Source organism: Prosopis cineraria, unplaced genomic scaffold (assembly GCF_029017545.1).
Source record: "Prosopis cineraria cultivar Desert tree isolate PC_DT_omini unplaced genomic scaffold, ASM2901754v1 PC1, whole genome shotgun sequence".
In the NCBI taxonomy this organism is placed as follows: domain Eukaryota; kingdom Viridiplantae; phylum Streptophyta; class Magnoliopsida; order Fabales; family Fabaceae; genus Prosopis; species Prosopis cineraria.
In genome coordinates, this window is record NW_026555332.1 from 43,694,896 (window position 1) to 43,712,441 (window position 17,546).

General features: G+C 35.6%; 2 protein-coding genes across 4 annotated transcripts; one reads left to right on the plus strand and one right to left on the minus strand.

Annotated features, from left to right (window-relative positions):
• The first annotated feature begins 5,138 nt into the window (after positions 1-5,138).
• LOC129315421 (ent-copalyl diphosphate synthase, chloroplastic-like) lies at positions 5,139-10,278 on the plus strand. Of its 2 annotated transcripts, none has more exons than XM_054959095.1 (15): positions 5,139-5,253; positions 5,646-5,735; positions 5,845-5,933; positions 6,074-6,377; positions 6,485-6,668; positions 6,933-7,147; positions 7,267-7,387; positions 7,519-7,631; positions 7,737-7,963; positions 8,058-8,173; positions 8,270-8,368; positions 8,486-8,728; positions 8,812-8,935; positions 9,150-9,344; positions 9,453-9,784. In XM_054959095.1, exons 1-15 carry the CDS (start codon positions 5,190-5,192, stop codon positions 9,456-9,458), a joined length of 2,190 nt encoding a protein of 729 aa, XP_054815070.1. In that variant the 5' UTR covers positions 5,139-5,189; the 3' UTR covers positions 9,459-9,784. The 2 variants fall into 2 exon arrangements, with proteins under 2 accessions (XP_054815070.1, XP_054815062.1); XM_054959087.1 differs by lacking the exon at positions 9,453-9,784 and adding an exon at positions 9,847-10,278 and having other exon boundaries at positions 5,140-5,253.
• LOC129315434 (N-terminal acetyltransferase B complex catalytic subunit NAA20) lies at positions 10,207-17,519 on the minus strand. 2 transcript variants are annotated; one of them, XM_054959102.1, is made up of 7 exons: positions 17,188-17,519; positions 16,977-17,067; positions 15,413-15,545; positions 15,066-15,135; positions 14,615-14,675; positions 14,446-14,527; positions 10,207-10,412 (listed from the first exon to the last, which is right to left on the minus strand). In XM_054959102.1, exons 1-7 carry the CDS (start codon positions 17,263-17,265, stop codon positions 10,301-10,303), a joined length of 627 nt encoding a protein of 208 aa, XP_054815077.1. In that variant the 5' UTR covers positions 17,266-17,519; the 3' UTR covers positions 10,207-10,300. The 2 variants fall into 2 exon arrangements, with proteins under 2 accessions (XP_054815077.1, XP_054815082.1); XM_054959107.1 differs by lacking the exon at positions 10,207-10,412 and having other exon boundaries at positions 14,055-14,527; positions 17,188-17,511.
• Positions 17,520-17,546: the final 27 nt, after the last annotated feature.

Sequence of the window (17,546 nt, forward strand, 5' to 3'; positions counted from 1 at the left end):
AGATATTTTGAAAATGCAAATAGCTATTTTAAAAATTTACTCATTTTTCACAAAAACACTAGAGAAAATTCTTAATGGTTAATATTGTTATATGTAAAGCTTATTTGCACCAACTTAAAATACAAAAAACAACAATTAAACTCCAACAAATCCACTTAGATTAAACAATAATACATTTTTACATCCCTTGACAACATAAACTATATTACATTACAAAAAGAAAATACAAGAATCTAGATATTGTTACAGCTAAACACCTTAAGGTGCAAGTGTAACATTCTCATGGTAAAAGTAAGGAGGTCTTTCCCATTCTCATAGCTAGTTGAAGTATTGCATGTGACTATGAAGATTCATCACTTACACCAATGGTGCATGTACTTCTCATAGAATTTCCTTTCTTAATCAATTCCCTAATAGTCTCCACCTTAGGCTAAGAATCTAGAGAGGAAACTTCACACCTTATAGGGAAGAAATGATAATTCATGTGCAAGCTCTTTTGGGAAACAAGTAATCTTCACGATAGGAGCACAAGTTTAGATATGAGCAGTACTTCATCTCTTAGACTTAGTCAATCACAATCTCAGTTCTCCTCCTCCACTTATGCCTCAAGCACTAAGAACATTTCACACCTCTTACAATGTTGGATGAGATCATCCCCAGAGCCAAACTCTAATCTTGTCAATGTAACTAAAAAATAAGCAATAAGCAAAGATATCTTCTCCAACATAGCAGAAATGTGAAGCTTCATTCATATCTTCTTTAATGTCTATAGATATTAAAGCTTCCTCAATGTGCATAGACATCTCAACGATAAGCAAAACCCTAACTTAAAATAAACCTTACAAAAGCATTAACTTAAAATAAACCTTACAAAAGCATTCATTTAAGTCCATGTCACTAAATTGTGACTCATATATTCTACAAGATTAGTTAGACATAAATCCAACAAAGTCTCCCTTTCTCTTTAAGGGTATGTTTGAGAGTATATGATGGCATGAAAAAAGATTGTCATTAATATAATGAAATGTGATGGAATGGGATGAGTTTTTGAAATGAAATAGAACATTCCATTGTTTGATATAACTATATTTTTTTTAGTTTTAAGGTAAGGGGGAGTGAAAGAGTGAAAGAGGGTGAAAAAGATAGGGGTAATTTTGAAAAAAAATATTATTTATAGCATGTCATTCCATTCTCGACCCCTCAAATTGGTAGTAAAAAAAATGGATTTAGGATGGCAAGAGATGACTTAGAAGGCCACCCAAACCATTCCATTTTCTTTTAAAAATTTCTTTCAAATAATGGCATGAGGCTTTTAGCATCCCATGCCATTCCATTCCATCTTAAAAAAACTCTCAAACATTATCTAAGACACATACCCCTATTTACACAAGAACTTGCAACAGACCATTGCAATAAGAAAGCATAGGGAATGGAAAACGAAAAATGACATTTGTCAACCAAATTATTCAATAATAGCATTTTATTCCTTGAATAATGTCTAGGCCACCATTTTTAATCATTTCTAGTTGCTCTTCTGTTTCTACTCTTGTTTGAACTAATGTAAAAGTTACGAGACATACAAATATATATCTTACAATACTATTATAGAATTCAAAGGATTTTCATCATCATTATAACTTAATTATCAACACTAGTTTTCAAACAGGCAATAGGAGAAGATAAAACCCAAAGAGTTCACAAACTTTAATCTACCTCTAATTGTGTAACAAAAGAGGCGAGAGAAAACAAACTCAGGCAACTAGTTGAAGCAAAAGATTGATCCTCGAAGACGGAGTGTAAATTGATAAAGTAAACTAGGCGACTTGAATGAACTTGATAGAAGAATCAACATGAGTCTCGAGGTTGAAGACAGAATTAAGAAGGCTACCCTTGATGGCACAAAGTCAAGACTTATAGACGAACATCATACCACGCCATCGTGTTAGAAATTGTGCCCTAAGGCTAACATAGTACTATAAATATTATTATTTAATGAATTTCTCTTTGTTATCATATCAGTTGCATATTCACTATGATAACTGTATCATTGAACAAATTATAGTGATTGTCCTAAATGTCCTTGGTTGGTCATCTATAGGGATCATTGATGAAACAAGACTAGTATGACTTTGATTAATTATAGAGATATAAATTAAAGTTATAAACACTTGAAAGAGTATAAGGTGCTAGACCAACTCAATATGAGAAAGTTGCATGATACAAGTTATAAACTTATCTCATATGTAATCATATCACTAAGCCATTTGACTTGAAATCATCATGAATCCCTATATGATGACCATTGAACTTTGACTTAATTAAAAGTCACTTTTAATTGGGTGATTATAAAGAATATGATTGAGTTTAGAGATATTCATGCGGAGGAATATGAATGGTCAAGATGAAATTTGTCCCTCACATTAATTGAAAGGTATTGCTAAGCCTCTCGATGAGTAAGACTGAGAAAATATATGACCATGCTATAATGGAAATGATTTTTTCATTTCTATAGTCATTCTACTTAGAGATTGAGAAAGTAATAATTAAATAAAGGAGAATGACAATTTCATGTCTCACACCTGATCAAAATATCACGTAACAAAAGGAATGTGATAATGTTATATGATAGATTACATCGAATCATTAATTTCTATATGAATTGGGTAATCATAATGTCTTGCTAAAGGTCACTTGTGACTTATGGGTTAATAGCATTACTGGCACATTGCCAACTTCATATGAGCCTACAGGATCGCACATAAGAATAGCCCAACTTGAGTTAAAATATTCAAGTTCATTGAATATAGAATATATTTAGATTCAATGAATATAATTCTTTATTTAGGGCGAATGAATTATATATATATATATATATGCATTTGAATATTTATTTGATAAATATTTGTATAACATATGTGTATATAAAATATAAAATTCAAAATATAATATAATATGTATGTATGTATGTATGTATATGTATTTTCAAAATAAGTATATATATATATATATATTCTTATATATATATATATATATGTATTGTATTATATCATTATGTTAGTTTTAAATTTAGATTTATATGATAAATTAAGTTTAATAACTAGCATGATATAAGAAGATATCATATCTGTTATATAATTTAAATTTATGAGATAAATTAAAATGAGATATAATATCATAAACTAAATTTATTTTATAAATTTAATTAAATTTCATTTGCTCATTAGAGGAAGACTAAGATCCTAATCTATATATATGATAGATAAGGGAATGTGCTTCAAGAGATAGTTAGAAAAAGTCCTGACGATAAAAACACATTGAGAGCTACAGAAACAGCCTTGAGAAAAGAGTAGTTTAACGTTTAAAAAAATGGACGAATGTTTTGCGTGTTAGTAAGCTGTTCGAGTTGAAAGCTATTCGTGTGAATACTCGTAAAAGGAGCAAATATGTGTTGTTAGTTCTTGTGGTCTGAAACACTTGAAGAAAACACATGAGGAATTTGAAGCAAGAAAAATAACTTTTCTATTAACCTTGACTTAAATGAGTTCGTTCGGTTCACATTAAAATAGTAATTTTAAAAATTTAATCTTTCATTATATCTCTTTATCCAACACATCGTTCAACGATGAAGATGTAGAAGTTGTGGCTGACGATCACAATGGGCACTAGAGAGAGAAGAGGAGAGTATTTGGTTAGAGCATTTTGGTTATATGAAATCTCCAATTTATGCCACTGAAAGGATCTCATTTTAAAAACTGTCTCAATTCCTTATGAGCAATTAAACTTTTGCTAAAGTCTTTTCCAACAATTTTCCAAATTTTATTTGTCATGATGTTGGGAGATGAATAAAGGTCTTCTTGGCGGCAAAAAAAAAAAAAAAACGGAATGAAGAAGGGACAGGTAAGCACTGGGGAGTTTATGATCGTCTTCAACTTCAAGACACCAAGACGCATCAAATTCACAAATGGCAAGCAACGCAGAATTTTTAAGTGGGGGACACATAAACCAACGAGTGGTAGTCATACGAGATACTCTGTTGGATTCATATCACAAAGCACTTTTAATTATCTCATTTATCATTTTAAATAAAGAAGATGGTGAAATTATTAACTTTATTTTTTATCTCTCTTTAAATAAAAAATCAATTTTGTACTATGTTTTTTTTCATAATTAATGAATTTAAATAAGAATAATATTAAAAAAAATATAATTAATACTTCACTAAATACTTTATATTAAAGACCATCAATTTTTTTAAAAAATGCCTTACAATTGAATTCAGGGGGAGAGTATATATTTTTTTGTTCATGATAATATAATATTTTTTAAAAACTTTACTTGATTTAAAATATTACACGGCATTAGGTAGTTCTTATAATTTTTTATAACAATACTCCTATTTTATTTGTTATTTTTTTAAAAAATGATTAATTAAAATTTTTCTTCTTTTTTTGGATTAGAGGGACTGGCACAAACAGTCTAAAGCTGTGGAGAACTCAATTATCATTACTGCAAGACATCTATATAATGCATTTACTAAGGTTATAATTGAAAAGATACAATTTTTTTAAAAAAAATTAAAATTTTAAGTAACTTTTTTGAAATTGTGAATTAGTTATCAAAATACCTTGCATTACACACCCACACCCGCAAGAAGTATAGTAATTATTTATTAAAAGCACATAATTCTTCTTGTTTTCATTATAAGGCATTTTTAATTATTTTATTGAAATGAAAAAGACAATTAATTTATTAAATATGTCTTTAAAAGAAAAAAATAATACTTTTACCTATATTAAAAATATGAATAAAGATGTACAATGAGCCATAAATTGAATTTTACAAGACGGTTAAAATTTAAAAAGAAATAATCCTCCTCAACTAAAATCTTAGTAAAAGGTGTCCAAAAATAGAAAGAAAGAGAAGGGGGAAAAAAAAAAAAGAGAACTGTGATGTAGTGAAGAAATGAAAATGAGAAGGGGAAAGGAGAGGAGTGCCCAGAGTGCGGCAAGGCAGGTTTTGCCGTTTCAAGGGCTGATCCCATGCACCCATTAGCGCGAATCTCTTGAGAAGTCGTTTCTGTCTGCTTGCTTCTCATCCCCTTCTCTTCTTTCCCTTTTTATAGCCCCTCTCCCCACTCCTCCCATCCTCACTCCTCACTCCTCACTCCTCTCCTCTTCTCCTTCATCATCATGCCTCCCCTCTTCTCTCCCTCCCTCTCCCTCCCTCCTTCCTCCCAACCCTTCTTCCTCCTCGGTAAGTTCTTACTTCTCTCTTTCATTTCTTACTTTCATCTTCTCTCTTCCTCTACACATGTCGGCACATCCCCCTCTCCTTATATTCATCCCTACAACTACCTCAACCAACCCACTCACACTCGACCAACCTTGTTTTTATCTTACTTGCACTCCATCCTTTGAGCTCCAATGTGCACCATTCTAAATCATCTCACATATATCATATCGTATATTCTTTCTTTTGCTTCATTATCCAAACAGTGACCACTTTTGTTCTAGAGAATTTTTATTTTTTAAATCCCTGGCCCAGTTGACAGCTGAAAGCCTGAAAGCAATATGGCACTCTCTCATCTTCCAGCCAAGAGAAGTATTCGAGACTGGTATTGATTAATATATGATTTTTATATATAGGTGTGGGTTCTTCCGGGGCCAAAGACAAACAAGTGCCCCTTGGTTTTCGCCTAAGATGCAGAGCCATATCCAGACCTGCACGGACGGAAGGCATGCCACCTTCAATTTTGTTCTTCTCTTCTTTCCTATATATTGATATTTCTGAGACAAATAAACTGTATTCGATATATACAAACTTTGAGTGCTTTGTGCTGTGCAGAATGCGCTGCCATATTTCAGGGTGGTCTTCCGACGTTCAAGTGGCACGAGGCTGTGCAGGATGACATCCACGAGGAGGAAGCTCGCGAGGTTCCTTTTTTTAATTAATCACCGCAAATCTACTTTAATTAAATTAATTACGCCTGCCTTTCTCTGTTTTGGTCTTTTTCTCTTTTTGTTTTGATACGCCATCGTACACAAATATATATGTACCCTTTTGCTGTGAATAGATTCCGGTGAGCACTGAGATCAAAAAGCGGGTTGAGGCTATCAGATGGATATTGGATTCCATGGATGATGGGGACATCAACATATCTGCTTACGACACGGCATGGGTTGCTCTTGTTCCAGGCGTTAATGGAAGTGGTGTCCCACAGTTCCCCTCCAGTCTCGAATGGATAGTGAACAACCAGCTTCCTGATGGTTCTTGGGGTGATCAACAAGTTTTCTCTGCTCACGATAGAATCATCAACACGTTAGCTTGTGTTATTGCATTAAAATCATGGAATATCCATCCTGGAAAGTGCGAGAAAGGTACGCTAGCTACTTTTATGCTTTATCATGTACCTGTCTCTTTTCATATGCACTTTTATGATTAGCTATAATTTGTTAATTACTTCGATACCTATGTATCCGCATAGGGCTGGCATTTTTCAGAGAAAACATCAGCAAGCTCGAGGATGAGAATGCTGAGCATATGCCAATCGGTTTTGAAGTTGCTTTCCCTTCCCTTCTGGATATAGCTCGCGATCTCAACATTGAAGTTCCGGATGATTCCCCAGTGCTGAAGCAAATCTTGGCGATGAGGAATGTAAAGCTCACAAGGTATATAAGATGAGACTCTTCAGTCACTTCATTATGCACAACCCTAGCAAATAAAGCTTTCTTTGGCAGTAATTATTACAGGAGCGATTGCCCATGTCTATATTTATTAGAATCAAAGCAACCTAATCTTCCAAAACTATTTTTCCTCTGGGAAAGTAAAGCGTGTCATCTTTTTAAGCTGTTTAATTAATTAATCGAGGACACAGCGTATGTACGTGATTATTGAACTGTTGAATTGTGTGCGTGGTGGGGTTGGTGGGATAGAATACCAAGGAAGATGATGCATAAAGTGCCCACAACATTGCTTCATAGCTTGGAGGGTATGTCAGAATTGGACTGGAAGCAGCTTCTAAAATTGCAGTGTGAAGATGGGTCTTTCTTGTTTTCTCCCTCCTCCACTGCCTTCGCTCTTATGCAGACTCATGATCAAAACTGCCTCAATTACTTGAATAAAGTAATCACCAGGTTCAATGGTGGAGGTAAAGTACTCTTAGCTTTTCAATTTTGATCACACTTCCTCTCAGATTTCTTAGACTTTTTTTCATAGTTTTTTTAATCAAAACATTTCATTCAATGATGTTCTTTTTTTTTTCCTCAGTTCCAAATGTGTACCCGGTGGATTTGTTCGAACATATTTGGGTCGTTGATCGGCTGGAGCGCCTTGGAATATCCAGATATTTTAAGCAAGAGGTGGAGGACTGTGTCAGCTATGTTCATAGGTATATGATGATTATGATTATGAACTATTAGTTTTGTAAATCATTATGATCAAAATAAGAGAGATCTTAGATATATCAGTCCCTCATTAATAACTGCCAAAAACAATGGATACATATATCTTCAATTTCAGATACTGGACCGACAAGGGAATTTGTTGGGCGAGAAATTCAAATGTTCAAGATATTGATGACACAGCAATGGGATTCAGGATACTGAGATTACATGGCCGCGAAGTTTCAGCTAGTAAGTTCAATATTTTAGTAAAACACCATATCCCTTAATTTTTCTTTTTCATGTATGTTATTAAAAAAATATGGTTAATGATTTTGATTATTTCGTATTTGACAGATGTGTTTAAGCACTTTGAGAGAAATGGTGAGTTCTTCTGCATTGCTGGGCAGTCAACACAAGCGGTGACAGGAATGTTCAATCTGTATAGGGCTAGTCAAGTAGGGTTTCCTGGAGAGATGATTCTGGAAGATGCGAAGAAGTTCTCAGCCAAATTCCTGAGAGAGAAAAGAGCAGCAAATGAGCTCATAGATAAATGGATCATCATGAAGAACTTACCTGGAGAGGTTGGATTAATATCTAATTAAGGATTATTAGACCACTTAATTAGGAAGGTATGTACTTTGCACTAATTAATTAATATGTATTTATCGATTCCAGGTGGCTTATGCATTGGACGTGCCATGGTATGCAAGTTTGCCTCGAGTAGAGACAAGGTTTTATATGGATCAGTACGGGGGTGACACTGACGTCTGGATTGGCAAAACTCTTTATAGGTATACACCTTTAAAAAGAATACAAAAAAAAAAAAAAAGGCTTTAGTTTTACAAATTTTTATGGTATAAACCAAATTATTCACTATTTTTTCACAGGATGGGAAAGGTGAGTAATAACACTTATCTTGAGCTAGCAAAATTAGATTACAACAATTGCCAACGGCTGCATCAGACAGAATGGAGCAATATTCAACAGTAAGAGGAGCTGCTAAAACCATTTTTCCAATATATGATCATGCTTTATTATTCCATCGTTTTCCACATGCTCTATACAGCCAATACTGACATGAAGCTAAAACTCGTAAATATCAGGTGGTACTCAGAATGCAGATTGGGAGAGTTTGGATTGAACAGAAGATCACTTCTAATGGCTTATTTTGTGGCAGCAGGCAGCATATTTGAGCCCGAAAGGTCTCAAGAGCGAATTGCATGGGCCAAAACAGTAGCCTTGCTCGACACAATTACAACTTATGTTGATGATGAAGAAATGAGGAACGCTTTTGTTGAGAAATTCAACCACTACATCAATGGAGGAGGAGACTTCTCCGTTGGCTGGTAAATTACTTACCAGCTCTCTCCTATGTTCATGTTGTCTGCTTGGTCTCTTACTCTTAATGCGTTTTGGCCTTTTTGTGCAGGAGGTTGAATGGGTACAGAACAGGGCAGGGACTGGTGGAGGCTTTGGTTGGAACCATAGATCAACTCTCTTGGGAAACTCTCCTATCTCATGGCCATAAAATTGGCCGTGACATGCATCACAGTGTGAGCTTTCCTTCAACTCATCAGAAAGAGTTTCTTTTGACAATGGAATTATTTCATTTCCGTAAGTTTAAGGTTCGGAACACAACGTCGGAAAGGACAAGTTCGAAAAATAGAAATGAGAACAAAAAATGGGTGGTCCAATGATGCCACCAAAGTACTGGTTCCAATGCTGTCAATTTGATTGTTTCCATTATTTTTATTGCTGATGATGTAGTGGCAAAAGTGGCTTTCAAGTTGGCCTAGTGGAGGAGACAAGAGGGGAGGACAGGCAGAGCTTTTGGTGCAAATAATTAACCTAAGCGCAGGCCACAGGATATCAGGGGAACTACTATTCAATCATCAATACCAGCATCTACTTCAACTCACAAATACTGTATGTTACAGGCTCCGATATCATCAAAAGGACCAGGTTAGTGACATAGCAAGCATTATGCCTCAGGACAAACGCTACCTTCCATGTTCTCATGTTTTGGCTGTGTCTTGAACTCATTCTTTTTACCTTCCGCACTTTCTACAGATATAAAAACACAAGCTAGTGTCTCCATTTCTAGCGCTTACTAAAGCTACTATTGCTCTTTGAATTATTAGTAAAGTGAACTTAGCTGCTTTAAAGCAACGAGATCGCAGCAATGGCCATTTGTGCACTATCTTCAGCTTTCACCAACCTATAATTGAACCTTCCCTGTGAACACACAATATAAAAGCACTTGTGTCAATCAAGGGATGAGGTGTTTAGCATTTAAGTGCAGCATCATCCTTCAAATAATCTTTTGTCTTTTAGTATAGCTGTCCATCTTTCCGTCTTCAAGAGTTTGGTGAACTAAATAATATCGCCTCTTGCCAAGAAAATAGGAACTTTCTTTTGACATTTTCATTCTCTGAAGGTTTATTTTTTGTTCTGAACCCTTAAGGCCATCGAGAATGGAAGTTATGGAAGTTGCAGTATGAAGTACAACATCAGCACCATAGAAACAGAGGCAAAGATGCAAGAACTCGTGCAATTAGTGTTTAAAAAATCTTCTAATGACATCGATTCCAATATCAAGAATACTTTCCTCACAGTGGCTAAGAGTTTTTACTACCAAGCTTTCTGCGATGAAAGAACTATCAACCTCCACATTGTCAAAGTTCTCTTTGAGAAAGTCATCTAATTATTTGTCTGTCGTCTTCCATAAATGTCACCTTCAATGTGCATAGTTACCATGAACATAAACAAGATCATTGGTTGTGACTGGGTGAATCATTTTCCTTACAAAAGAGGTGGGAATAAATTGAAGTGACAACATATTGTATTAAGCAGTGTTTTGTACATTAATTTTAAATGAGAAGTTACATTTCCAACACCTCATATCAGAAATTACTGCTTCACCAAATGGTCAGTAGAAGTACAAGCAACATAAGAAGGCAGCATAAAATACAAAACATGACTACTTGATGGGTCAGTTTATTGAACCATCCATCTTCATCTATCATAAACCTGCGAAAAAGGAAAATAAATATGATGTGAGAATGAGCAAGTCAACTTCAAGAAAACATAACATCGAGTGCTCAAACAAGTCTGACGGGCAGTAATCTGTCCCAAGTAGGGCTTCGGCCTAAAAACTTATTAGTACCGTTATAAACTTGTGGTTATAATGGCAATGCAAGAAGGAATTAACTGTCTATCATTGACTGAACTTTTAACAAGAGATTTACAGCATGGTTTCCACAAATTCAGATAGTGGAAAGTTATAAGGTAACTGAGGTTAAGTTTGTTGTGAGATCTGTGTTGATCTTTGGTCTAATGGTTTCCTGGTAAAGGCAGGAAAAATGAAAGTGGGAGACAAGGCTGCCCCATGAACACGTCGCAAAGTGGGTGAGTTGGTCTTGATCATGAAATGGGCATCAACTAACATTCCCAGATTTTGCACTGATTTTCCAAAATTGTCAAATCAAGACCAAAAATCACTCAATATTTCTTTCACGTCCAGATTTTTTTATATTTAAAAAATAACATAAAAGAATAGAACCGCAGAGTTAATATTTTATTCACCATGCCTAGGATTAGTTCAAATATGGATTGAGAAATTGGATCAAATCAGTAGTAGAAGAGGGGGCAGAACAAGACCCGAAGGTTTTGTGCTGCAGATAATGCCGCATGAAGATGGGTGATGACAGAATGAAACCAACAACAATTGAGATAAGTTAAGCAGAAAAGCAATATCAAGCGCTTGATAGCGTGGGAGTAGTCTTCTCATGCTTCTCTCTCTTTCTCGGCCAACAAAGTATTCGAGCAGCAAATGACGTCTTTCTAGGAGAAAGAAAAGTTAAGATAGGGTCAATCGAACATATGGTGTGGTGTCGCATGGTAGCTATGAACATAAGCAGAGTGGCGTGTCAAATTGTGAAGACACTGAAGCGGGGGAAGGTGGGCTCAAGCCAGTAGTCGAATCAGAAATGAAATTCCCCTTCAAACAGCATGATTATAGCCACTGTACTTTCTTTATGTGTGGAGCATATAGCTGTGCCGTGCGCACATCAATGTGAGATCTCAATGCCCTCAGACTCGATCACAGAAGATGCGGCACTCGGACATATGGTTGATATCATGAGAGGCCGCCGCTGAAACGATGAAAAGATGACCAAAAGAACCGAAGAACCAGTTGCCCCAGTTAAAGAAATGGATTATCAGTGTAAAGGGAAATGTACATGAAAAGGAGAGGGGGGGATGATAAGATATACATCAGAGAATATTTTAATGTCAGAGTGTCAGTATAAACGTAATGGGACGATGTCCATAGTCATGATGCGCATGAGAGAGAGGGGGGGGGGGAGTGCAAAAGAAGATTTGACGTGTGGAGCATAACCAATTTCGGTAATGCGTACGGGGCCAAACCTCCATTGCGACTTTCTCATTATCCATGAAGACAAGGGCACGTGATTTCCCAGGTGCGTTATTTATCCTTTATCGTCTTTCAAGCTGGCTTTGGTGTTGCGATCATGCAGCAGGTAGGCCAGAAGCCCAGGACCCACCCCTGTCCATCCTTGGCCTTGCCACTTCTTCCTTATTGTTATCCACACAGATTATTCATCAGCCATGCTTTGCACTTTGCCAAGTGAACTACCACAACAGCCAATCATGCCAAGGCATAGGCTAGAAAAATAGGATCCATTTCTGGGGTGTCAACGCGTGTTTCAAATTTGAGGGGTACATATAAATCTCAAAAACACCAGTGAACTCGCGGCCTGTTTCATGAAAATTTTAGGGCACTTTTACTCTTTCCCCGAGAGAGGCGCTAAGAAACAAGGGTGAAAAATTCCTGCTGCACTTCCCAGCGGTTTACTTGCATCGTCCTTTTGAAGCCCCCACTTAAAAAAATTAAAAAAAAAATTAGTTGAAGGGACGTGGTGTGTTCTTTTGACCGTGTTTGATACCTCCAACAAACTCCTAGTCCACAAATATTGAGTTCGCAATTTTAACTTTTGAGTGATGACGTGCCTATGCCTATTGGCCGGAGAACCCACTGCCCGCCAAATCAAGTCATGCAACAGGCTGGTGCATATGGCAAAACCGGGAAATCACAAGGCCAGATATTTAGAGAGAATTTTAATAAAAACCCTTAAAGTTTACTTATTTAAATTTAAAACTCTTAAATTTTTAAAATTTTACTGTAATTCAAAGATATTAATTTGATATTAATTTTTTAAAAGAAGTGAAAAAATCATCTCTCATTTAAAATGATATCAGAACTTTTTCATTTTACTTATTTATCATCCTATTTCACCTTTTAATTTACTTAAAAAATGTTATTTATTATCTTATGTAACTTATTTTCATTTTAAATTTTTAAATCATCTTAAAATAACTTGTTGATTCTCACATTGTATATTATTTATTTACTTACAAACTATTGTTCATTGCCTTAATTCACTTATTCACTATCAAATTTTCATTTGATTTCATTTCAAAAATATGAATAAGTAAAGTGGAACAATTAACAATATTTCATAAATAAATAAACAAATGAAGTAAAATAATGAACAAGTGAAATAAAATAGTTCTGATATTAATTTAAATTAAGGATATTTTTATTATTTTTCTTAAAAATTAAACATCAAATTAGTTCTTTTAAATTAAAGTAAATTTTCAAAAATTTAAATAAGTTTAGTCCAAGAATCTTTATTAAAATTCTCCTGGATCTTTATTGTGATCTCAAGTCTGACCCTCCAGTTTAAGAAAAAAGTATATATAGTACTCCTTGCAATGCTGCTCCTTCTTTTTGGTTTTTTTTTTAGTATAGCAGGGAAGCCGAGGCTTGAAAGGGAAAGAAAAGAACTAGCCTAGCAGCTCCTAGCCTCCGAAAAAAGGAAGACACAATCAGGTGGGATTTCAGAACTTGCAATGCTTTTTAGAAATGGGAAACTTTTTTCTTGAAGTGGAATTAGCGATAAAATGTCCTACGAATAATTGAGTGAGTGGTTCAAATATAAGACGTATCCCACGATCCGAAGAGACCACCTTTCCAATGGGATCGATGACATGACAGTCTGAATCATGTTAAAGCCCAGTGAGTCTTCTAGGATCACCTTTCACCTGGGTTCTTCCACAGATCTCTGGATCGGTAGGTCGGACTATATTTCCTCCACACTTTTTAGGCCCATAGACCCAACTCTTAAAAACAAAACAGTCCGTAGCAAAATCCTTCACCTTTTCAACCTTATCCAACCCCTCCCCCAACCCGTTACCCATGTACATCCTTTTCAAGTTCACAACCTCATAGGATCTAACCCAATTGAAATAATAATAATAATAATCATAATAAATGAGTTAAAGTAATAATTAAAATGCCATTGAAATAGAGTCTTAATGTCCCAAATTATGTGAAAAGGAAGTAAAATAAATAAATTTTCACTTGTATTTTGATATAGTAGAAACAACGCAAGAATGTAAAAGAAAATTGTGCAGACGTCTATGATCTTAAAAATTAATAAGCTTGTTATTTTAATAAAAATAATAAACATTCATTTTTGTAATAAAATATCTATGCTTAACTCTTCTAGTTTAAAAAACACTTCAGGAATTATCAATAAGAACAAATTGCACCATCACGGAGTTATTCCGCCAAGGGAACACAGGATATTTCACCTATCATTGTAAAATTTTCATTTCCAACAAATCTGCAAAGAAATCTTCAGGATGGAAAGCCTTTACTAAGGAAGCCCATTCATGTCTAGCAAACATACCAAATTGATTTTTTGTGTCTCTCCCTCTCCTTTTGCTTATCCCAGCTTGCATGTGTACTAAACATAACATAATGCATCGATGATGCTGTTATCCTGTTCAGGCCATATAGGAAAACTTCCTAAAGAGCACATTTACGTCTTCAAGCTTCGAATGTGGTACAGGTTATAAATTCAGATCAGTTAGGCACATGTAAGATGGATAACCTACACACTTGCCTTTAATAAAAAAAAAAAAAAAAAAAGCGGCTCATGCAATTTAGTTCCTTAGAAAGCAGATTTAGTCATACTCTAATTCATCAGGAGTGATCGGCCGTTTAAGAGGGATGATAGACTTCTTTTCAGTATCACGCGATAATGCCTTCCTCATATCTAAAAACAAGGCACAAACCGATAATAAATAACAAGTAGCTTATTAAATGAGGGGAAAGACAAAAGCACAAGAGCGCGGAAGCACACCTAATCCATCTTCTTCCCCAGAATAGTAGCGTAGCACTCGCCGATATATCACATAGCCAAGCTGAGATTTTAATTAGGAAGGAAGGAAAATCATAGTTAGCACTGGTCCTTTGTCCTTAGTTACATTAAAAACTATAATGAAGTAGATCGTGCTCATATAAATATAATATTAATCCAAAACTATTTAGAAATAAATGAACATATCTGAACTAGCCAAAACTATTAAAGGACTAGACCAATCCAAAAGTAATATTTCTGCTATCTCAATTTACAAATCACACGGGGTCTTTGAGTAGTCTCCCAAATTACTAGAAGAATCAGAACCGGCAAATGATACAATGCAAAACTAGGATGGTGCCACGAAGTTTATGCATGCTTTTTAACAGATTAAAGGACAACAGTCGCATGTTAAAAAAAGTCTATGATGACATGTGATGAATAGCACCCTTACCTTTTCATACATCTTTATGGCAGGTGCATTTGATGCTCTCACAAAGAGATCCACAAAGTAAGCCTTGTCACTGGAAATATCACATTCTCACTTAAAACAAGTCCTTCATGCAAGGATAAGCAATTTGTAACAGTTGTACAAAAAACTTTACCATAAAAATGAAATTTTAAATCATTTTTTCATATAAATCCAAACTCTTGAGATAATAGGACAAAAACAAAGCCATACAGGTGAGAGACAAGGCATGCAGATCTACCAGGGAAAGGATTGATTAAGTCATGGAAACACAGGCCAAAGAAATGTTTTGGATTTTTAAGATATGGTTATCAAATGAAGGCATGTCTTACATCTTGTCACTTATGTCTTCCAGTAGATTCATCAGTTTCTTGGCCAACTGCTGCCGACGATATTCAGGGGCAACAGTTACTGCTGTAACATGACCATGCCAAAACTCTCCTTGCCCCTCCACTTTCCCCATAACTACAGTGACAATAAATGTGTTAAGTAATTTAACCTCCAAATATACTTCTCATAGGATGTACTAACATAACATCTTGAAAAAAGAAAGGGGGGGAGGAGAAACGGCTATGAACCATATCCATTACATAAGATTAAAAAAAACCATGAACAGTGTCCACCATATGGAATTCTGCATTAATCTGAATGTCAGCAGCAGAAACAAAGTCAAACACCAATTATGAAATAGTTATGACAAAGGCATTGATGCAAGTTGTTATCAATGGCTAACACCACTCAAAGACTCACACCCCGAGAGGTTCTGCCTTCAATTAGGCACTTTAAGGCTAGGATCTCGAGCACTTATTTTGTCTTCACAGAAAAAGAGACTTAAGTGCCACAATGTTTGGAAGCAACAAGAAAAACGTCAACTTATAAGCCTAGCCCAAAAATGTAAAGATATAGGATAAAATAGGAAACTACAAAAACCAACCTTACAAACCTTAGAATGAGGTAAAATAGATTTTCTTACTTTAAAAGATCACTTGAGCCATTAGTTTTATAGGGTTTCAAAAACAAACATTAAAAGGATAAAAAAAAAAAACCGTGGACTGCCAGCACACTAGAACACAAATAATCCATAAGACACAGAGGAAATTGATGGTTACAAGAAGACCACAACCACACTATAATCATTAGTTACTTCCACGCCTTGCTTCACTTGGACCATGCACCTTTCTATCACCTCTCATCTAAGGTAATTTGGAGATCTGGCACCTTAAGGAATCTCTGTGCTTCTAAGTTCTATGTACAAGCAACTCCATAACAATGGAAGACATTAAAATTGTCATCATTTTCATGCCACTTTCTGCCACTGCATCATTCGCCATAAATGGCTTCTTGGTACAAATCATATCATGTGATTCCTAAATCCATATGACTAATTAAACAACAATTTATAAAAGTTAATGAGCTATTAAGGAAAGAAATTTTTATCCTTCACCCTTATCAATGCCAAATGTGTTAATTTGTGAATCACCCACTGTTTACTTGCAGTTTTCGCAACCTATTACATGTACAAGGAAATGATAGACAATTTTTAGTCAAGCAAGTTCAAAGGCAAGTATACACGTATTTACATTTAGCCAATTACAAGAGGGAATTTGTTATGTGGAGATCCCTCATATAGTTTAGCCAGAAAGAGAAGAGATCTTGGTGTTAATTTCCCTCAAAAAATCATAATTTTCCGTTTGAATCATTAAAAATGACATCTATTTTCGGCAGAATTAAAAACAAAACAACTGCCATGACCTAGCTACCAAGCTGAAAGATCATTTACTACAGCACTAAGAACGGCTACGCAACACGACCTAGGTAACTTTTCACTAATTATAGGTTTGAGATGAAAAATCAGAAGTCAGGATGATTTATACATAGGCAAGATAAATAACTTACTGTAACCCATGATTTGGTTGCCAGGACCTTCGGCAACGTGGAAATAGTCCGGCCACCTTGCCAGGTAGGTCATGTAGAAGGACATGTTAAACTGAAACGGAGCAGATGAGAATACCCAAATGAACCAGGGTCAGCAATAAACTCCTGATGCGTGTTTCTTTCGACAAATTGAAAAAACGTAGGTTTTAGACAACTGGGAGGAAAGGCTTACAGTTTCAGTGAGATGGTCGAGATTGACGGAAGCAAAACGGAGGAGATCGTTGCAGCAAAACCTGCGGATCGTCGTCATCTTCTTAATCTTAGCCCTTCACTCGCTCTCCAACAGGTGCCGAGCGTCTACAGTTGCTTCCGAGCGGGAACTCAGGAGTCAGGAAGCAGGGACGGGGATTGATACATTGGGGATGCAGATTGTCTACATCGCTGTTGGGGGTAGAATCGGAGATGGCGGTGGCGTAAGATGTGCAGTCAAGTAATCTTGACCGTTGACATGATCGAACGAATAATAGTTGCCGCTGCTGTTGAATTCCCCGGGGTTTCAGGCCGGGCATTGGACAGCCCCACTTCTTCCCA